Source organism: Sceloporus undulatus, chromosome 1, assembly GCF_019175285.1.
Source record: "Sceloporus undulatus isolate JIND9_A2432 ecotype Alabama chromosome 1, SceUnd_v1.1, whole genome shotgun sequence".
In the NCBI taxonomy this organism is placed as follows: domain Eukaryota; kingdom Metazoa; phylum Chordata; class Lepidosauria; order Squamata; family Phrynosomatidae; genus Sceloporus; species Sceloporus undulatus.
The window spans coordinates 172,774,354-172,798,141 of record NC_056522.1 but is presented as its reverse complement, the minus strand read 5'-3'; the positions used below and the strand labels follow the sequence as shown (position 1 = coordinate 172,798,141).

Below are 23,788 nucleotides of genomic sequence, written 5' to 3'. Positions count from 1 at the left end.
AGATTACCATATATACAGTCCTCCCTCGTCACATGCATCCTTTATACTGTTAGCAGACCAGCTATTTGCCGGTTTCAGTCTAGTAGCAGGCATGCACTTTGTCGGATTATTAAACTAAGCCTCTCAATATGCCAGCTAACCCCACTTCTGTGCAGCTATTGAAACTATGTCCTATGAGGAACGACTTAGGGAGCTGGGGATGTTTAGCCTGGGGAAGGGAAAGTTAAGAGGTGATATGATAGCCCTATTTAAATATTTGAAGGGATGTCATATTGAGGAGGAAACAAGCTTGTTTTCTGCTGCTCCAGAGAACAGGACCTGGAACAATGGATGCAAACTACAGGAAAAGAGATTCCACCTCAACATTAGGAGGAACTTCCTGACAGTAAGGGCTGTTCAACAGTGGAACACACTCTCTCACAGTGTAATGGCATCTCTTTCCTTAGAGGAATTTAAATAGAGGCTGGATGGCCATCTGTCGGGGATGCTTTGATTTAGATTTCCTGCATGGCAGGGGGTTGGACTGTATGGCCCCTTGGGGTCTCTTCCAGCTCTATGATTCTACAATTCTACGATATGCGGATTCAAGCTTACGCGGACAGCAAGTGGCAAGGGACAAAATGGTGCATGCATACGTGAAATTTGCCTTACGCAGGGGGGTCTAGAACGGATCTCCGCATATGGCGGAGTGGATTGTACTCAACTATAAATCCACCTCATGTATAAGTCAAGAGTAGGTTTAGAGGCCAAAATTATAGATTTTGATATGATCCGTGGATAAGTCGAGGGTCAAACTTAGGTGAATGTAACAAAGGATCTAAAGGATGAAGCAAAGCAAAACAATGCCAAATAATTTACAAAATTCCAGCAGGCATAACTGTTTCTGCTCACACTAAAGGCTGGATGGATGAGAGAGTAGAGGACGGTCAATACTTCCAAGATAGATTACACCCTTGCCTTTCACCTGGGGAGGATTCCTTTTTTTTTAATAAGAGTTAAAGTACAATACTTACATTGACCCATAGATAAGTCAACTCAGGTTTTTTGGTCAATTTTTAACTAACATTTTTAGACTTATACATGAGTATATACAGTAAGACTTGCTTAATGAGATATCGTAAATCATCCAGGGAAATGCTTTGTACCTAGTATCTAAATAATAACAATGCTGATGCCAAGTGAATAACAACAGCATTTCAGAACTTCAGCAGCCCTTAAAAGTTGGTCACCTGTATAACTCTGGGAAAGAGATACAGTATATGCAAAAAGGATTCAAGAGATTATCTTTTTATACCAGCACCAATACAGGTGAAACAACTTTCTTTAAAATAAAGGAATGTGTGCCTTTGGTATCCATAGATAATACAAAGGCCTGTGTCTTTATAATTAGCACGTAAATCCAACTGTTATGTCCACTGAATTAATAGGGTTTATGTTACTGGTGATTCACCCATTTTTCACTCATATCAGTGGATCTACCCTAGTTGGAATCTACAATAGCATTTACACAAAAATCATAACAGTTAATGTGCAATTGCAGCTTCCAACTAGGGTAGATCCACTGATATGAGTGAAAAATGGGTGAATCGCCAGTAACATAAACCCTGTTGATTCAGTGGGTTATCTCTGATTGGACATAACAGTTGGATTTACTGTTATCTAGAATGGAAACTGCAGTCAAGAAACAAGAGGAAGAGTGGGAATGGAAAACTCAGCCATGAAAGAACTAGATCAGACAATATCCTAAAAGTGTAAAGATATATTATTATTATTATTATTATTATACTTTATTTATAAAGCGCTGTAAATTTACACAGCACTGTACATACAATCTTTTAATTAGACGGTTCCCTGCCCTCAGGCATACAATCTAAGAAGACATGATACAAAAGGGGAAGGGAGTGGAGGATGGAGCCAGATGCCTTCTGGGAAGGGTGCAGTTCCTTTGGGGGAGGCCTGATGGGATTGGCCCACCCCTCTCAGTAAAATTGAGTACTGAAGATAGAATTGTCCAAGTCATTTTACTTCTCACCACAGTATACTAATGTAAGAGCTGGACAATGAAGATTGCCAACATAAAGAAAATAAACTCATTTGAGATATGGTGCTGGAGAAGAGTGCTGAGGATACCACAGACAGCCCAAAACAAACAAATGAGTCTTGGAACAGATTAAGCTTGAACTCTCTGGATGCCAAGGTGATGAAACTGAGGCTATCATAGTTTGGCCACATCATAAGAAAGCATGACGCACTAGAAAAGACAATAATGTAGAAAGTAGAAAGAAGTAGAAGGAGAGGAAGACTGCACGCTAGATGGATAGACTCAATCAGGGAAGCAATAGGTCTGAATTTACAGGATCCAAGCAGAGCAGTGGAACATAGGGGAGCTTCGAGATACTTCATTCACAGGATCACCATGAGTGAGGGCCAACTCAAGGGCTCTGTCTGGGAATGCTGTCAACACAGACACTCACACGGCTGATAAGAGCCTACTGGGCAAGATAAACACGCTCAGCTGCCAGCAGCAGTTCCTCCTCAATGCCAAACAATGTCCAATAGAATATGCCACTAGCCAGTCCAAAGTTCAAGATTACAGAGAGCCACACTATCAGTCCAGTCCGAGGTCAAGAGTACTAGAGGGTTGGTCAAGTGTCTGGTCCAACGTCAAAGATTCAAAGGCAGTCAAGAGTCTAGGAAGCCCGGAGCCCAATTGTCATGCCCAGCCTAGAAGACGACTCGGAGGACTCAGAGGATGAGCCAGAGCCCCTGGGACCTGAACCTGTAATTGAGGAGCCTAAGGCTGGCCCTAGCTCTGTTGGAGCAGAGTCTGTGGCCCCTCCAGAGATTCAGCAGCCAGGTTTGCCTGGGGCCGAGGCTGTGGACATAGAGGAGGATCTGGGAAGTGTGCCTACCTTCAGGGAGCGTCGACCCGAAAGAGAGGGCCTTCAAAGATCACAGAGGCTTTATCAGAAGCACGTTTGTGATCAGACAAACTTGAAGGCCTGCTGCTTGCCTATTTAGGCAGCTGGAACATGTGTGGCTCTTTGCCAGTGGTTATCTGCCTTTTCTATAGAAAAGACTCTATCTCTGGCTCCTGTGGCTTCTTGGAACAAATCCTTGTTTCCTAGATTGCTGACTACCTTGATTATCTGGAAACCTTGACCTTGGACTGCCTCATCAAACTGCCTATCTGATACCTTGAATCTCTGTTTGTCTGACAACTCTTTTGGTAATCCTTCTGCTGATACTGCTTTGAATCTCCAAGACTGTGTTGCTTGCACTGACACTGCTATCTGGGGGTTTGTTTAAGAACTAGCTGGCTTATCAGCCATTTGGCTGCTTTCCTGGACACAGATCAAGCAGCATTCACTAATGAGAACTAATAGTCTCTGGCAAAAGAGCTCAGCATCTGCCAGTTGCCTTACATCTAGCTCCCTTATCACACAGCTGCTGACTGCCTAATGAGCGCTTCTCAGCAAGCCTCTTGGAATGCCGAAGGCATGCCCTTTCTGATCTTCTCTGGCTAAAGGTAGGAATCTCAATGCTCTGCTGCTGAATGTCTCCCAAGTCTGGCACTTCTACTGGGGCAAGGCTGGGCTGCTGAGCCTCAGGCTCCGCTGGAGAAGATCCCACAGAGCTAGGATCTGGCTAAGCCAAAACCACTGGGGCTGGGAGAGCAGAGCTGGGACCTGGCATGGCAGAACTGGGGCCTGGCACAGCCTCAGGTTCTTCCTACACCTGAGGAGCCAAGTCCTCGTTGTCATCCTCTGAGTCTTCCTCGTGGCTGGCCATGACAAGCAATTAACTAACAACAACAGATTGTTGTTGTTTACAGCTTGTTGTTTACAGTTGTTTACAATTGTTGTTGTAAATTTACAGTGCTTCATAAATAAAGGTTAATAATAATAATAACAGATCAATCTGTTGACCATCCATCTGTACTATAAGTGATCACCACAAGACAAGGATACAAAGGCTCTTGCCTACAGTTGCCCAACCTTCCCCTTGGGTATTCTTGCTCAAATCTTGGGCAATTTATCTTTGTTGAATTTTAGTGCTGATCAATATCCTGCTGACATAATCCACCTATACTCAACATTTTCCCTTTCAGCATAGTAATATGTTTCTATATAATGGTAGCATATACACAGACAACACATAGATAACATGCGGTACAGCTTTCCTACCACCCACTTGCTTGTGTAAAGGTAGATGGAACTTGTGTAAAGGTAGAAGGAAAACTATTGCTTGCCTGTTTTGATATATTTCAGGGGGAATTCTAGGGACCACAGAATTTTCAGAAAATTCTCTTCCTTACTCCAGATCTCTTTTATAAACATAAGACTAAATCCATTAATAACTTGCGACAAATTCAGCTAGACAAACTATTTTTTTTCATAATGCAGCCATAGTAAATCTTCTGGGTTCAAATGTGGTAAACTGGTCTTCAGTTCAATAGAATAGAGAAATCCCATACAACCTCAAATTGCAGTTTGGTCTACCAGTATTCTCACAGGCAAAATCTTTATTCTCATTTCCCCCTCAATGTTACCCAAAATGAATTTTTAAAAAAACATTAAGCAAATTTGAACAGCTGAAATTGTAGGAAATATAGTCAGGAAAAGCTGAACTGCTTGAGGTCTAGAACAGGCTTGACCAATTTTTTTTAGACTAAAAGACTGAAGAATATCTTGCATTCCTACCAAATACTTTTCTGAAGAATCTATCTGCTAGCTACTACCACCTCAGCAATAAAGATTTCACAGCTTTGAAATGACTGGGGCATTACAGTGAAGGTCTGAAGAGACACCAATCATGCAGAAATGTCTCCAACTATCACAGGTTTTGTTTGAAGTAAAATTTCAGCCAAACATTTTACAATTTGACAAAAAGTTAGATAAAATAGTTGTACACCCTAAAACAATCTTATGTGTCACCTTTTCAGAAAACTATTGGGATCAAGTGGTTCCTAAATTTTCAAACTCACCCTCTTCATCTCCAGTACACACACTAATTATGTGCTGTGTTACATTATTTGTTCCTGCTAAGGAGAACAAATATTTTAACTAATTTTCTCCCAGTTGCCAGACATTTTTGAAAACTATGCACTTTTGAAAGATGTCTCTCAAGAGAGGAAAAAGTCACTACTAGAAGGGTTGAGCAGCTTCCCCCACCTGCATCCACATGGCACAGGGGGAGGGATGGAAGAGGGAGATGAGAGGATGGATGTATAATTACAGCGCTCTAGAAATAAAGTTTAATAAAATAATAATAATAATAATAATAATAATAATAATAATAATAATAATAATAATTCTAGCTTGCAAGGGAGAGAGGACCTCTGAATGTCACTACAGCCTTCTACAACCATCTCTCAGATCCCCCACCTCTCATGGAGGGTGGAGTGGAGAAGGAGTTGAAATTTATCTTTTTTAAGAAAAGAATAAAGAGGACTGCAAGAGAAAAAGTAGACGCTACTATCAAAATATTAAGCAAAAGCTTGAGACAGACAGAACTAATATTTGCTATAAGACTGCATTGTTCTTATTTGGTGTAGTTTATCTTACTCTTTTCCTTCAGCTGCTGTGTCTTGGCTGTCTTATATAAACTTTGCTCTCATGTTCATGCATTCTTTGTCATCCAAAACCACTATTGTAGCTGATAATCTTTCTTCTATTTTGGATATTATTAGCTCTTCTGCTTTCATCCACCTTGTAGGGATTACTGAAATTCAGACACCTAATTTTGGGTATTCTTTCATTCCTTTTGACAAGATATGGGAGTATCTTGGGGTAGAGTTCTCCACATATGTAAAATGCCTAAAGGGAAAACTTCAAGTGTACAAAGAACCAACTTTTTAAAACAACAATCTTTTGTTAGACTGAAAATATTAGAAGAAGATACTGTTTTCTTATTATTTAATTGTTATCTTTCAATATTTTTCTTTCTTGGTTGCTTATGTAGCTAACAATTTAGTATGAGCTTAGTGTTTATATAGTGGTTTATTTTATTGTCCTTTATTCATTTCCTTTTCCACTATATATGTCTCCTTGTTTTTTCTTTTTATTTTTTCCAGTCTTTATCATGCCTGCCACTAACTGATATGGATGTACAATTTGTAGTTCTCACTGAAAACACAATGCAGGATTTTGCATCTGGATTACCAATTTTTTACCATTTGTAACACAAAGGAAACAAAAAGTAGCAACTATTATAGATAGCAGATAGCACAGCAATTAATCTGTCTCTCTCATAACTATTCAGCACCTTCAGTATAAAGGGGGAGGGGCTGACAGGCACATGCCCTCATCCACCTGTTCTTTCCATGTGTAGGAGTACTAAATGCCCATGGAAATCTGCTGCTCAAATGGGCTTTCACATTCTCTTAATTGAAAGTGATGATTCCACATCTGTAAAGGGACATAGGCACCAACCTACCCCCATCACCCACAAATAATAGGATTTATTTACATACTGCCCACTCACTGGGAATCCGAGCAGTTTACAACAGAGGGGATAATAGACTGCATACAGAGCGTTCTGTGGGAATACAGTGTGCCCGTGTTATACGCAGGTGCACCTTACGCATATGCTGGAAGCCGCACCGGAAAAAATGCTGATGCGCCCCAAAGAAGTAATGGGGTGTGTGCCCGCGGTGCACCATGGGCACGAGCCCCATTACGTCTAATGGGACTTGAGCGTACACGTTTTCCCTTACACGGGGGGTCCGGAATGGATCCCCCACATAAGGGAAAGGCCAAGAAACCTCCAGGAGCAGCACCCGGGCTTCCTCCCGGCAGTGGCGGTGGCAGCAGAGAGGAAGCCAAGGAGCAGCGCCAGAGGCCTCTTCGGCCTCCTCTCTGCTGCTGCCACCACCAATGCTACCACCTCCACAGAAGGGCCAGGGGCGGGCTGGAGGCTTCTTGGCCTCCAAAATCCTTACCTGGCCTTTCCCCCAGCCGTCACGGCAAGGAGGACAAGGTGGCGGTGGCAGCGAAGAGGAGGTTCTGCGGCGGCGGCCAGGAGAAGGTATGTAGGGAAGGAACAAGGGAAGGAAGCAGGGAGGGAATTAAGGAGGGAGGGAGGGACGGAAAGAGTAGGAGGGGAGGGGAGGAGAGCGACTTTTGTCCCCAGTGGTGACATGCATGCAAGCACACCACCATTGGGGACAATTTCTGGGTTTGCCATGTGTGTATGCTCAAATCTGCGCATGGCAAATTTGCATATAAGGAGGCCCACTGTATTTCTCACTTTACATTTTGTGACTTTAGACAAGAATGAAAATTACATTTTATTTTTATTAAGTTCCTGAAAGACTCTAGAACAGTTACTTTAAAGTGGCAACTTCATATAAATCAGAAGCCAAAGGAAATTATTATAATACTTCTGTCTACAGTCTATTCCTGTGACACAATTATTTAAATAATAAATAAATCTTCTGCAAGACTTCCATTAGTACCAGTGAAGTCAACAGAACAGTTGATGAAAAGTATATCTGAATCAAAGCCTGCTTGTTCAAATAGCTTTTAAAGGAGAAACTTGCAGTAGGACTAAAAAAGTATGAAGACGTCTAGATCTTCCATTTATGTAGCCAACAATAACTTCTGCTTTGACAGGAATTGTGTGTATACTGGATGGCAGTGGAATTCCAAAAGTGCTCAATTGGGACTCCACAATTATATGAAAACAGAGGCTGCCCAGCTACTCTCCCAAAGGATCACCCTGGTTTTCCATGGCTCCCCAGACTCATGCCCTTCCTTTGATTTCTAAACTCTTGTAATGTTACGTTACAGTTGCTCCCAGACTGAATAAAATATAGGCATTATTTGAAGTACAGAATATATTCTGTTATAGAAAAAAAAATATTTGTTTGAAGAAAAATTGATAATAGCCAAAAGAAAGGAAACAGGGGCCTAAATCAAATGAATAATTCCAACCAGAGCAGAGACTTTGAATAAATCGCTGAATAAGTCAACACTTATGTAACTTCCGCTAACTGAGTAGTACTGAATTACTACTCTAGTAATAATTCTTGATAATGTTGAGGGCAAAAAGGAAAGAGATGGATAGATTCAATCAGAGATGAATCTGTAGGAAATGAGCAGGGCAACTGAGGAAAGGGTAACTTTGAGGTGTCTCATTCATAGGGTGACCACAGGTCGAAGTCAACTCCAAAGCAGTTAACAACAACAAATTCTACTTGGGACTAACAAAGAAGAATAAAACGTTTAATTTATATCACGCCTCTTCAAAAAGGATCGAGGCAGTTTACAGCATAAAATGAAATACATAAATAAATGTCCTTAAATTAATTCACATACCATAATTGATATGGAAGTTTCAATGGTATTCCTTACAATGAGCGAATCTGTATGTGTGGAGACCGAGAAATTAAGGATTTAGCTCATATTTTATTCAAGTGTAATCTGTACAACAGGAAAGAGATCAGTATTTGGTCCCTATATCAAAAGAACAATGTTTTGGGATACCCATGTCAGAATCTCTTACTTCGTGAGTAGCCAAGATTCAAAAATATCTATTATCACAGCTTGGTTTTTACATAAAGCTATACAGTTGAGAGTTAGATATGTGGGGTCAATTGGGGTAAATTGCAGAGGTGATGGAGAATTCTGATGAGTGATGCTTTATGTTCAATTTTATTACTTTATGTACAGTATTATCATCTTAATGCTGTAATACATTCCTTTTTATTCTTTTTGCTCATTTTTGTATCTTGAACCTGTGGTATAGATTTTTTATGATCAGTTTTATAACTATGTCTCATTTTTAGGTACTGTACTTCTAATGTACTTATACCGTTTTACATTTATATGACATCCATACAGTACTCTATATACATTTCAGATTCTGTGTTATTACATTTTAGCTCTTTTCTAATTACTATAGAATTTCTATAGGATTTTACAGTGTGTTTTACTTGTTTTAGTGTTATTTTGTGTTATTATGAAATGGCCTAAGGGCTAATTAATAAATATTTCTATCCTTCAGATTAAAATAATCACAACTTGGGCAATGAATTTGCATCTGATTATAAAAATGATCTTGAAATGAAACACATTATTGTGACTTCACATACTGTTTGGAGCCTCACTATAATTTTTGAAAATGAATCAACAGATTTAAATAGCATTAAATGCTGTTTTCCATAGGCATCTTTTGCTGCTTCACATTCCAACATAGAATGGCATGAACAACTACTTCCTTACAAATCCTACTTGGATTTTTCACATGAATGGATATTTACTAAATACACGGGGAAGGTATTTAGATTATACATTTAACATATTGGGCTTAAAAGTGTTCAGTGGAGAATATTACGTGCTTGGTCTTACTGTGAAGTGTTTTGATGCAATATGAAATCATATAATATTCATCTTTTAAGATCCTTCATGCAGATGAAGCAGATAAATAGCCAAGTCTGAAATAAACTGTGTGCCTGGATTTCAACATACATATTTAGTTTTTCTTGACATGGCTGTGTTAAGAATGACTCCGCAAGTGTATCACTGCAGGACATATACAGCCACCATACACTCCTCATGTAACAGAAAGTTATCTGTGCTCACCAGGAACTCAGCATGCACGCTAGAGCCCTGTTTGAGATCTGGATCAGAGTCAACAGGTGTTATTAACAATGTCAATTTAACTGCTGTCAACTCAGGAAAGGAACCTTAGGCAAGCAATCATAGATCTGGAAGGAACAACAAAAGTCATCTCGTTTAGTTCTCTTACCAGTGCAGACATCCACAACTACTGTGTCCCTGACATATGGCCATCAAATCTCTCCTTAAATATCTCCAACAAAAGAAACCAACATCCAAGGCTGGGATCAGTCAACTGTTGAACAGCTCTAACCATCAGAAGTTCTTCCTAATGTTTAGTCAGAATTTCTTTCTTATAATTTTAATCTATTGGTTCAGATCTACAAGAAAATGAACTCTTGTCATCTTCCATGTGACAACCCTTTGGATATTTAAAAATACACAACACTATCCACTTCAGGAAAGACAGCAATCAATTTGCTGTACAGTTCATTACTAGAGGCAATAGTTCCAATTCATTACATTTTTCCTTATAAATCTAAAAAGAAGGAAGCAGGCAGCAAGCAGAACACTCAATGTTTGTATTCTTCTTTTCCTACCAAACAGATGTCCAAAGTAGCTAACAGCAGCATATCAAAATGTGCATCAGAAACAAGTGTCTCCTAATAGAGGGACAATTAATCAGGCACACAAAGATAAAGCTACCCAGATACAGTCCGTGTAAAGGTAGCTAGATAGGACAGTTATGTTCCATTTATTTATAAAAAGCACCAACTGCACTTAGTTTTGAAACAAACTGGTAACACACTTCCAGCATAATGTAATTGAATCCTGCCCAGAAGCAATCCTGACTAAATCCATGTAGGTAATTCTGAGCCAGCATGATGTAGTGGTCGGAGTGCTGGACTAGGGCTCCAGGAGACAAGTGTTAAAACTCTGTGTGGCCACAAAGACCCACTGGATGACTTTGGGTAAGTCACAGCTTCATAAGAAGGCAATGGCAAACCCACTCTGAACAAATCTTACCAAAAAACACTGTGCTAGGGTCTTCATAAGTCAAAAATAACTTGAAGGCACATAACAATTCTGACATACTTAATCATTTCCTAGAAACAATGTGTGGTTAACATTTAATAATAATAATAATAATAATAATAATAATAATAATAATAATATATCCCAGGATTGAGGCAGCTTACAATAGCGATAAAATACAATATAAAATACATCATAAAATACCCATTATTCCCTCCCTCCCAAAACAATACCATAATAATACATTTATTATGTATTAGAACCTGGATCCTATTCTTTAGAGCAAGAAGTACACTTTTGACTTAAAAATTTTTAAAGGCATGTGATTCTCTTTTAAGAAATGATTATAACAATTCCTGATAGAGCACCTCATTGCTAAAAGAAATGTATGTGACAGCTAGCCTACAGGATTTCTAACAAGAGTAATTTTTTCAAACACATGTCAATCTGTGTTAGTAAAGAGTTAGGGATTATTTTTATTATAGTTCTGAACAAAATCAACACAAAAATGTATCTAGCCTGTTCTCTTGTGCTGATCTAAGAAAGAAATAAAATCGGTCTTGGGCTGAAAATTTTCTTCTAGCTAAATGAGAAATAATAACCCATGGAGAAAACACTCATTAGGCTGAGCTCTCCCCATTTTCTGTAAATCAATGCATCTTGGACCTATATAAAAACGTTAATTTCCCTGATTAATAGGTACTGTCTTATTGTAGAAGGCAGATAATCAAGCTTTAAGTATGAAATCTTTCAGGATTATGTCATTTTAAAAAGAATCCTATGGTCTAAAGAAAATCTAGATATTCTGAGATGAACCAAGAAAGCTTTCTAGTTTCATCACAAAGTAGAAACTGGATTCCTTTATCATTCCTATATCCTATGTCTCTGTAACGATTATTATCATGATAAAGAGAAAAAAGAATAAGCCTGAAATCATCTACAAACGTGAAGTCCATCACAAAAAGCATTATTCAATTACTGCATATAATTTTGTATAATGACAAGGAGGTAACTGGTAAATACCTATATGTTCAAAGGAAAGTAGATAGATTTACAAAATAGAATTAAATCTTTCTGATACTGGGAACCAGTATCGGAAGGTCAAGCATTCAAATTCAGACCAAACCCAAATGTAAAATATGTTTAGCACAATGCTTATTTCCTTATTGATGTTTCCTCTAACCACATATATTTACAAGTTCAACAGGCAGAGTCCCTACTAAGTTGTTCTAATTCTCTGAAAACTATTTCTAAAGTTTTCAAAATAAATTGTATAAATTTGTCATTCCTACACTTATCTGTAGTCATGTCAATCGAGAATATTAAGGTAAGTATATTATACTTACATCATAGTTTGCAATTCAGGAGTAAAGTTAGTTGATTTTGCAGGCCCTCTTCCACTGCTTGATGGAACAGTTGACATTGGGCTAGCTCCAGTATTGTTCATCTGAGCAAACAAAGTAGAAAAGTAGAAAAATCAACACACACAAAAACCTCCAAAATATCACAAAAATACTTTAAAATTAGTTATGTTTCATTCTGAAGTTCAAAATACATGTCATGAGGGGAAATGATTATGATGTTGTTGTATGCCTTCAGGTCATTTTTTACTTATGGCAACTCTAAGGAGAAGCTATCATGGGATTTTCTTGGCAAGATTTGTTCAGAGGAGGTTTGCCATTCACTTCCCCTAAGGCTGAAAAGGTGTGACTATTCTCTCCTCTTTATTGGGCAAAATAACCAGCAAAGAGATTTGTAAGAGCAATTCATAACAGGAATGAAAGTAGACTTTTGACATAATTAAGATTCTGTATTTTGCTGCATATTCTGAAGTTAGTACTAGAGAAAATATGCCAGGTATCCTTGAAGAATTACTATAAAAAGAACTATCTTTTGAGAAAATACCTGTATTACAAAAGCCTGAATGGCTTGAGATCACATTCTCTGAGTAACGCTTGCTCATAGAACATCTCTCCATACACATGCCACTGTTTGACTCTACCATCAGAAGTAAAACAAGGGCAAAAAGAAAGTGTATTTTCACTGTGGGGCTTCAGGGAGGCGTAACTGGCACTGTTATTTTTCAAGTGCCAGGTTAAGGCCTTACAAAATCAAGAGCTGGAAAAGACCCCAAGGGCCATCCAATCCAACTCCCTGCCATACAGGAATATACAATTGAAGCATTCCTGACAAATGGCCATCCAGCCTCTGGTTAAAAACCTCCAAAGGAGAACACCATGAGGCAGTGTATTCTACTGCCTATTTGATTAACCACAATTTCGGATTTTGCTCAGCTGATTTTAAATCTCTGTATCTTGAAATCTATAGCCTGTCATTTTCTTCAAAGTTTACACTTAAGTGAACCTGTGAGTTTAAGTCTCCGATCGCAGCACAATGAGACCAAAAGGAACCTGTACTGATTTGAATCTGTTTTATAATGCCTCATTCCACCCAGCAGCATTACAAACAGCCACCAATGATGCTGAGACTGTATACACTGTACTAGTTGCCACACAGCAAGTCAAATGCAGCCACACATACTTTGGTTGTGACACCTTAGCACAGTTGTAACACAGGAAGGTGCATGCTTTCAAGAAATCATTTGCTTTGACACATTTTTTTCCCTAAAGTTTTAGTAGGAAAGGGTTTCCATGTGTCTGATGCTTGCTGTTCCTCACTACCTTCCTCACATCTAACATCTGCCATTTCGTCTCTAAATGTTGTTTGGGCTTAGAGCAGAAATTTGGTAAATGTATATTCTGGTATTCACCCCAGTGAATATTCCATCTCTTGTTAAAATCAACTTGATAAAATTATCAGCTTGGTAGATGAAAGGAATGGTGTGGTTATAGTACAGTGATGGCAAACCTATGGCACGTGTTTCATTAACGCTTTTGATAAGGTTCCCCATGACATTCTTCCAAGCTTGTAAAATGTGGGCTAGGCAAGGTAACTGTTACAAGAATTTGTAATTGGTTGACTGGCCGAAGCCAAAGAGTGCTCAACAATGGCTCCTTTTCATCCTGGAGAAGTGAGCAGTTGGGTCCCACAGGGCTCTGTCCTGGGCCCAGTGTTATTCAACATCTTTATCAATGACTTGGATGAAATAATTGGGGGCATACTCATCAAATTTGCAGATGACACCAAATTAGAAGGAATAGCTAATACCCCAGAGGACAGGATTAAAATTCAAAACAACCTGAATAGACTAGAAAGCTAGGCCAAAGCTAACAAAATGAAATTCAACAAAGAAAAATGTAAGGTACTGCACTTAGGGTGGAAAAATGAAATGCACAGATATAGGATGGGCGACACCTGGCTGAACGACACCATGTGTGAAAGGGATCTAGGAGTCCAAGTAGACCACAAATTGAACATAAGTCAACGGTGTGATGCGGCAGCCAAAAAGGCCAATGCAATTTTAGGTTGCATCAATAAAAGTATAGTGTCTAGATCAAGAGAAGTAATAGTGCCACTCTATTCTGCTTTGGTCAGGTCCCACCTGAAATATTGTGTTCAGTTCTGGGCGCCACAATTCAAAAAGGACATTGAGAAACTGGAGCATGTCCAAAGGAGGGCAATTAAAAAGGTGAAGGGTCTGGAAACCATGTCCTATGAGGAATGACTTAGGGAGGTGGAGATGTTTAGCCTGGAGAAAAGAAGGTTAAGAGGTGATATGATAGCCCTGTTTAAATATTTGAAGGGGTGTCACACTGAGGAGGGAGCAAGCTTGTTTTCTGCTGCTTCAGAGAACAGGACCAGGAACAATGGATCCAAGCTGCAGGAAAAGAGATTCCACCTCACCATTAGGAGGAACTTCCTGACAGTAAGGGCTGTTCGACAGTGGAACACATTCCTTCCTCGGAGTGTAGTGGAGTCTCCTTCCTTGGAGGTCTTAAAGCAGAGGCTGGATGGCCATCTGTTGGGGATGCTTTGATTGAGAGTTCCTGCATGGCAGGGGGTTGGACTGGATGGCCATTGGGGTCTCTTCCAACTCTGTGATTCTATGATTCTATGACTAGAGGGCTGGATGCAGCAAAAAAAAAAAAAAACTTAGAAATTAAGAAGTAGGATAGCATTTTGATGAACACAACAACTCATCAGACCACCCTGTACAATTTAAAATAATTACTTCCCCAGCAAAGATTTGTTAGATGGTTCAGATAATTAACTTCTTTACACATCAAAGTCACATCACATGCATGTCCTATTTCCTTTCTTCCGGACATTAAATAACTCCGCCAAAAGCAGAAGCACTCAAATCAGTTTTCTCCAATAAATCCAACTAACATGAAACTCAAAACCTACTGTAATATCCAGTGGGTCAATGTACTGCAGTTGTTCTTGCTTTGAATTTAAATGCAGCTGCATGCCATATTCTTCCAAAATGAATTCAGATGTTCAGAAGGGATTGTAGATTATTTCAGCATGCTTTAGTTTACACATGAACTCACATAAGAAGATGGTAGTATTTGATTAACACTATTTAAAACTAGTAATTATGAGCTTCTAACTAAATCTACATTATATTTGCCAAATTCTTTTCTTCTGAAGAAAATCTGCTGTTCATAAAGATAATTTAAAAGTAAAGGGAAAACATCTCTTTTTTTTTTAAAAAAAGGTTTTATTTACAATCATCTATATGAAAGGAATCACATCTTCAGCAATTTAATATATGCCAATTGGCACACTAGTTTCAGCTCTAGCTCAAATCAAAGATACAAGCAGAATTTTTTAAAATGATCTTTCAATCATGAGGTGGCTAGAACTGAATCTTCTTTAATTTTACTTGAGGAAAATTCTTCCAAAAGGTTACTTTGGCCTGTTACAGACAGCCAAAATAAAGCTGCTTCGAGTCACAGTAGAGATATGGTGTTTCAATGATGCGTGCATCCTAAGAGTCCAGAAGCCACACCAAAGCCATGCCCCAGTCCTTAGGGCTGGAGAGTGGCTTTGGTGCGACTTCTGGACTCTTAGAATGCATGCATCATTGAAACACCATACCTCCATTGTGACTCGAAGCAGCTTTATTTTGGCTGTCTGTAACAGGCCTTTGTAACAGCGTTGAATGAGTAGTCATCCCGTGGAGACAAAATGTATGTACTGCCAGCACTCCTTTTCTGTGGCATGTTATTTAAAGCAAATAACATGAAAGTATTAGTGTTTGAAATGGAACAAAATTTTGTACATAAATTCTGAAGTATTCACAGTTTGTGAATAGGTAGAGGATATAATCAACTTTCATGAACTCTCATCAATTAACATGGAAGCAATGTATAACAAAACACACACAGTGACAATATAATTGATCCAAGGAAAAAACATTGTTTCAGTCCATCTTGATTTCTTAATACATTCTTCCTATTCAGCACTTACCCCTTTCTAACAACCAAAAAGAGTGTGTCGTGTCTCTAAATCACATTTCCAATCCCATTTAAGCTAAAGGTAAGGAGCAAGGCTGGCAAAAAAATGTCATCTACATTTTGCTGTTGAATCTCTTTGGTCCCCAATCAAGACAAAGGTTTTTGAATCTTTTTCTTTGTTTCTCTTCTGAAGACAGAGGTAGAAACATTTAGTAAGCAGATAAGGTCCGAAACAGATGGGCCCAAAACTGCAGCTTCTGGCTGCTTCAGAGGCATGGCGTGCAGATGATGCATGCCCCTGATGTGGCCAGAAGCTGCTCTAAGGCCACTGGCCAAAGGAAAAGCTGCCTCTTGCCTTTTAAGAGCAGGCCATCCAATTGCTACAGTCCCTAGTCACTTGGGAGATGCTCAGGACTGCAGTGGCCAAAGGCCACTCCAAGCTGGCAATCTCCTTCACCAAGTTATTCTCAAGGATGGAGCTTTTACCAAGGACGGAGTTTAGCAAGTCTGAGTACAGATACAGAAACCCTGTCGAAAGTCCGGGTTGGAGGCGTCCGATTTTCCTGCAAAGGAACACCGCAGCAACCAAATTTCATGGAGTCCCTCCACCCCAAAAAGAACCCAGAAAACACTTGTGACGTAAGCAATGTGCAGCAATGTCTATATGCTGTGCATCGCTTACATCACGATGACAGCCCCTGTATAGATGGGAGGCTGCCATGATGTCGGCACCCACACGTCCTAGGGTTCCAGATCGTGCAGTTGCTGTGCGCTCTGGAACCCTAGAATTGGCCGGAGGATGGTGTTTCCTGCCCATCTGTCCTGGGCCATAATCTAGTATTTCTAAAAGTCTTGTCTGGTACAGACTGCTAACTTAGATGAAATGGTATTTTCTTCCAAGAGACATACTGCATATACTCATGTATAAGTCTAGCAATTTCAGTAAAAAATTGACCCCATGGGGTCGATTTTTCCATGGATCAATTCATGTACTGCACTTTAATTCTTGTCAAAAAAAAAAAAAGGAATAATCGTTTTCTCAGAGGAGTGGCAAAAGGCAAGAGTTAGTCCATTCTGGCAGCTCCTAAAAGCGGCACTAATTCCCTCTAGTCTCTCTGCTGTGGTGCTGCTTCTGACTTTTTTGAATGCCTGGGCAGGAAAACGACAATGGTGGCAGGCTTTGACACTTCCCCTCAAAGAAGCACTGAGAGGAACCAGGCTCTGAAGAATCTGAATAAGACACATGTGTATGTTTGTCAGCTTTTCTGGTTTAAAATCTGGCGAAGTTATCACATTAAAGTTAAAGGCTATAATCACTGCTAACATAATTGCCATTTTCTTTACTTTGCTTTTCATCCTTTTTGACATATGTGCATTTCCTTAGCCCTCTCTGTGCCTGGTAGCCTCACCACCACTACCAAATTGCACAGCCACTATTTATCATAGTTCCATCCTCATCTTTTAGGATAAACACAAGCAGTTATGACTACCAGAATTTTATAAGTTTCTTGGCATCATTTTCTTTTGCTTAGTCTTTACATCCTTTGTTACGTGCACCTAAGTTTTACCTTCAACTTATCCACTGGTCATACCAAAATCCATAAGTCTGGCCCCAAAACCCACCTTCTTCAACTTGTACATGAGGTTGACATATAATCAAGTATATGATATACTGTGGCCAATTATATACAGCAGTAGTGAGGAAATACAGTATCATTTTGAGCAATTTCAGCTTTCACCACTACAAACAACTGGTTCAATTCCACTGATGAGACACTGCTCACATTGCAGAGTGCTTTAAAGCAAGTCATCAACATGCACAATGGTATTTTCAGAGAGAGAAGTCTAATATTCAAAGTTGCTCAATAATAAAGAAACTACAGCTGCTCCTTCTTGCTAGACAGCCAGCAACCTAATTCCAAACACCTTTCACACATTTCACTATCTCACAACAGAAGCTGCAGACACTGCCCATAGTACTGCTTATGCAGTCTGTTAAGTTATATAGACTTATTTAGACAAATACCTAAATACCCTAAATATGCCAGATCTTGTCTGATCCTGGAAGCTAAGCAGAATCAGCCCTGGTTAGTACTTGGAAGGGAGATCGTCAGCAAGTACCAGGTGATGTAGGCTGTATTTCAAAGCAATGAACTGGCAAAAGCACTTCTGAGTATTTCTTGCTTAAGAAAACCTTATGAAATTCATGAGGTCGCCATAAGTCAACAGGTGACTTGAAAACACATACACACACATATAAGTTAAGCATCCTTTGTCCTCAAGATGTGTTTTGGCAGGAGATATTCCGTTACCAGAAAATGCTTAGGTGCTCTTACAAGGAACAACTCCTATGAGGTTGCCAACAACCTTGCCAGTAAGAAATCGCCATTTTCAATATTCCTTCCAAACAAACATAGTTTATTTTAATGAGAGAGCTGAAGTAATCTTTCTTGTGAAATATCTCTTAAAAACCAAATTTTCAAAATTCTTGGAAAACAATGTATCCTATCTATCTAGCAAGAAATCTAATCCAGTTTATGCTGGAAAGTATGCAATATGAAATGCATGAAAAATTAGTCTGTGTGTGGCATTAAAAAGCACCCTAGTAAATTAATTAACCCAAATCACCAAACCTTCTCTGAATTCCAGATGTCAGCTTTTCAAACTTGTTTGCAGAAGTTTTATAAAGAAGGAACAGCAGCAGCTATATATGTTTATATGTGTGTGGTCTACCTTTTACGCTCACCCTCAGGCAATTTCTAATAAAGTTGGGGTTATGCATACTTATGACTGGAAATGAAGTTTGTCTCAAACTTTCTTGATTCTATTCATATGGACCAAGGCAAGTGGCAATGAGAAGCCCCCGTTGTTAGCAACATGCTTACTATATTGGTCGGTTTGTTTTTATTTAAGGCTTCTTTAAATAGCAAACTGCACAATTTTATTTTGGTGCAAAAAAGACTGAGCAACAGTACTCAATGCAGGTATCTCTCCTCATTCACATTCTGTGAAATGGTAAAGTATATGGTTCACACTTGTGACAAGGGTATAAGAAAGCCTCAGTAATGGTAATCTCATTCCTGAAAATAATTTTTAAAATTTACAAGTAGTTTTAAAGTACAGTTAGAAGCCACTCTCAGAGGATAACACAGCAAAATTACCCATTTTTGTTGGGCAATTCAAGTTTCCTAAAGCTTCAGCTTTGTTTAGGAAGCAAAACATTTAAATATCAAAATATCAAAGCTAAGCCTGTTAGAATGTAGCTTTAAATCTGCAGAGTAACAGAAAGGTGTCTTTATCTAACCATGGCCTGATACAGACAGGCCAAAATAAAGCTGCTTTGGAGGTATGGTTTTTCAATGATGCATGTGTCCTAAGAGTCCAGAAGTCGCACCAAAGCCACGCTCCAGTCCTAAGGACTACAGTGCAGCTTTGGTGCAGCTTCCAGACTCTTAGGACACATACATCATTGAAACACCATACCTCCAAAGTGACCTGAAGCACCTTTGTTTTGACCTGTCTGTATAGGGCCCATGCTTCTCTGAAAACCCCAACTGTCTCAAAATAAAACAAGTAGCTTGCAGTTCAACACAGGTTTACTAAAAGCTTGAAATATACATAGGCATGAGGAGGTTACATCCTAACTACACTAATGACTACTTCAGGTAAAAGAAGAAACCTTTAATCTCACCATCTCTCTGGAGAAGAATGTGGGAAGAGGGAGATGGAGACCAACAGAAAGAGAGGATTCCCTTTGTCTTGGATATTAACTTCCTAAAAGGAAGTGGCCTGAATCACATAGTTTGCTTACTGAAATACAAAAAATATTTATTATCCTAGTTTAAATGAGGTGATACAGAGTTTTATACGGGGGAACATCTAGCGATCTAAAAATCCTACTTGGTTTAAATAGCAAAGAGGGGAGAGAAGAATGCTGAAATATACAACAATTTTATCTCAATATCTGAATCGTTAACGATGGAATAGCCAAAAACCTGCTATACAACTAGGTGGGCATGCTACCAGATGCTGCATCTGGTAGCAATGAGAGAAGGAGGAGGAAGCACTGCACCAGTTATTAAGCCTTTTAAACACACACATTTCTGAAGTCCCTTTGCTAATGCTGCATCTCTCGGATGGCAGTATGGTTAGGTTTCCATCTACAGTCAGCCTTCAACTTCCATGGTGGTGAGGGGTACAGGATCCCTACGAAAGGGAGGAAAACGCAAATATAGGCCTGTTATTTTTTTTACCTGAAAAAGCACTTCTCTAGGCATCTGTAGGTCCTCTAGCACAATTCTGTGGTCAACTTCCAGCAGAAGGTGCCCACAGAATCACACTGGAAGACCTACAAATGCCTAGAGAGAACATATTTTCCATCATGTACAGGGCAGCAGCAGAGGCAGGGCAAATACAGTAATACATGCATAACAAAATCCACAAATGCATAACTCATAAATGTGGAGGGATGACTGTTCTCTGGCTCTCTGAACAATTCTTGCCAAAATAATCCCGTGATAGGTTCACTTTAGGGGCACCATAAGTCAGAAACAACTTGAAAGCACACAGCAATAGCAACAACAACAACAAGGCACACACAACAACAAGGGGAATAAAACTCCGCACTTGCAGAGCTTATATTCAACCTGATGCCACAAAACTGCCCCTAATAAACAGAGACACTACAGAAATTAATACTTTTGATGGTGAATGTTTTACCTCTTTCCTTTCAAACAATCCAGAGAAAAACAGTCTTCTGTATAAAATCACCTAAAAGCACTTCTAGCATTGCTCCTTATAATCTTATATTATTTTTTTCATTGATTCAGAGAGTAGTAGAGTCTCCTTCCTTGGAGGTTGGATGGCCATCTGTCAGGTATGCTTTGACTGAGAGTTCCTGCATAGCAGAAGAGGATTGGAGAGGATGGCCCTAGCAGTCTCTTCCAACTCTATGATATTGAGATTCTGTGACTACTCTTTAAAGATTACAGACATCAGGAAACTACAGTTTTCTCCTACTCATACTGCATTACATGAAAATTAAAAAAAATTGGTATTTTATATAGGAGCCAATCCTAAATTTGGGGGGAATTATGGTTTGAATTTATCCTAGAATAAAGATTTCTGAAGTTTCCATCCAAAATGTCATGAGGAAGACTCATGTAGGAGACCTTCATTTTTGCCTTATTCTGTAACCTCCACCACACTCTTCCAACTTTCCAAAGCAGATTTTGGAATACCAGAGTAAAGAGATATCCATTCCACACACAACAAAATGGTAATGTTTGCTTTCACAAAGCAAGTTAACCCCAGATGGAGAAGGGAGGAATTCTGGCTTTCTTTCTGAAAGTGCTGAAAACGGAAAGTGAAAATCTATCATTTAAATGCATCAAATAAATCAAATTATACTGCTTATGGCATTTGAGCCTAAAAACACTTGGATACTTAAATTAGTTGTTACAATAGTTCCAAATATATTTGACCCACTGAATCAATGATAACACTACACTCCAACTATTATGCAAGTTCCATTGTTTCAGTGAATCTACTATAGCCCTTTACAAGATAATTACATTTTCTGTACAGTAATTATTATCAGCCATTCAACATATTTCTAAAAATAATCACACTCTCAATCAAATTCTCATGTCAAGCCATTCAAATGTCAAGTATCTGAGCATTATTTTAAAATATTTGGCTTCAAGTTCTGTATCTCACCAAAGGTCTAACCCTGAACAAATATACAGTATAAGTCCAGTGATGGTGAACCTTTTAGAGGCCGAGTGCCCAAACCACAACCCAAACCCACTTATTTATTGCAAAGTGCCATGTCCCTCTGGCTTTCTAGTGACAAACTCTGGCAAACTCTGTGTTGGGGCAATGGCACATGTGCCTACAGAGAGTGCTCTGAGTGCCACTTCTGGCACGCGTGCCATAGGTTCCCCATCACTAGCATAGTCTTTAGAGAGTGATTCTGTGAAACATAGCATCCCTTCAAAATTATCAAGTGAAGTAGATTGATGCTAAAATTCAGGAAAACAAAGCACAAGTGGAAGCACAAGTCTAGCTGGTTTTCTCCCCTACTCCAACTTAGACATTACATTTCTCAAAAGCTACCCAACATTCCACCCAATTAATTTCTGAGGGATTATCACACTTCTTGGGTTTGGCTTTATGCCTTAATCTGCCCCTTGGGGTGACTGGGAATGCCGTGTCTAACATGTCTTATTGCTTAAGAACACCATGCAGAAATGCCATTAGCCTTGCACTCTTCTTAAGAATACAATGCAAATATAATTGCTAAAACACATGCATGTTCACTAAATTGCACATTGCTGCAGGATGGCAAGTCATTAATTGACTAATCACATTTCAGACACATCCTCTGTGTTTTAATAAGACCACAAAAGTCATCATTTGAACTTTGACACTGATCTTACACAAAGTTCAACAAATCTTTAAAACCGTTAAACAACAACAAAACAAAATGCAACTCACAGTGGCTTCCAAATAAAAAGCTGGCCAAAACTCCTGAGGAAAAAAATGAGCACATGGACTGCACCCATGGATGAAAAACAGAAAGGTTAAAAAGAAACATGCAATAAAATCTAAGGTGAGATGAAAAGGAGGCAGAAACACTTATAAAAATGTCATCTATTATGACTTCTAACATTAAAATCTACAAAGTAAGACAATGCTAAAAACAGGGAGCAAGTGAACCTTGTAACTTTATGGGGGGATTTCAAACACAGTATTCCATAAAACACCTCATCAACTCCATTCATTGCCCATTTCCATTAAATGCAAGCTGTAAACCACCAAGTTAGTTCAGTCCTGGAAACTTTCTGATATCAAATTCCCTTAACAATGCACCTGTCATCTTCAACATTTCGCTTTAACACATTCTCAAATACTGCCTTCTGGAATGCATAATGCTTACAATTATGCAGTGTGATTTTGTTGTTGTTATAAATCATGTTTAAGTAGTCTGTGCAGTACTAAAATATACAAATTGATGAAGTTCAAGAAGGAGGGGAGGAGTGAAGGGAAGCAGAATCGCTGAACTGCTCAGAGAGATTCCCCATTCCATGTGGAAATGAGATAACACACTACGCCTTCAGCGGACACAACCTTTCAATTGCCTATGTGAGACCACAAACATTTATGATACTCTGCTGTTAGCATCTACCATTTCATGTAAAAATAACACTGGTTCACAACCATGAAGCACACTTAAACCAATCAGTTTCTTCCCAAAATTTCCCATTCTCTGCCATATCCCTAATGCTTCACCTTTACACATAAGCTGATACAACAAGCCCAAAGCCATCCTCAAAGACAAAGGTTGCATTGGCATTTGAAAACATTTTTCTGACCCACATCTAAAGTAATGTTTCTTCTTTACAATGGACACATGACACTACAAGCACCTTTCAGTATCTCTCTCTACCATCTGTGTGTGGATACATGTCAACATTTTATTTAAGATATTAATCTTTTGTATGCATTCTAGGAAAAAATGTGAGTTAGATATAATTAAAACAAATAGGGGAAATCTGAGAAGGAAAACAAGAAATTTTATTAAGACAAAATATATTCTGGAAACTGAAGGTTGTAATTCTGAATCGCAGATACTAGGACATGGATAAATTATATGTAGAAACAATTTAGCATTTAATTCACTGGACCATAAATCAAAAAGACATCTAATATTTCATAACTGGAAAGCTAACCACCCTAACTCTCCCTATATCTTTCAATTTCAGCATAACTCTTGCAAAATAATAGCAGAAGCCAAGAGTGACTACTTGGAAAATAAATAATAAT

General features: G+C 38.9%; 1 protein-coding gene across 7 annotated transcripts in view; it reads right to left on the bottom strand.

The window, feature by feature from the left end:
* The window catches only part of SUPT3H (SPT3 homolog, SAGA and STAGA complex component), a 252,130-nt gene that overhangs the window by 223,036 nt on the left and 5,306 nt on the right, over positions 1-23,788 (bottom strand). For 4 of the 7 annotated variants that reach the window (XM_042477039.1, XM_042477031.1, XM_042477051.1 and 1 more), the window contains one exon: positions 11,945-12,045. In XM_042477039.1, coding sequence (XP_042332973.1) covers positions 11,945-12,045 — 101 coding nt within the window. Of the gene's footprint in view, positions 1-11,944; positions 12,046-14,906; positions 14,987-20,058; positions 20,168-23,788 lie in introns of those variants that run through there. The other 3 variants (XM_042477021.1, XM_042477044.1, XM_042477012.1) reach the window with 3 other exon arrangements.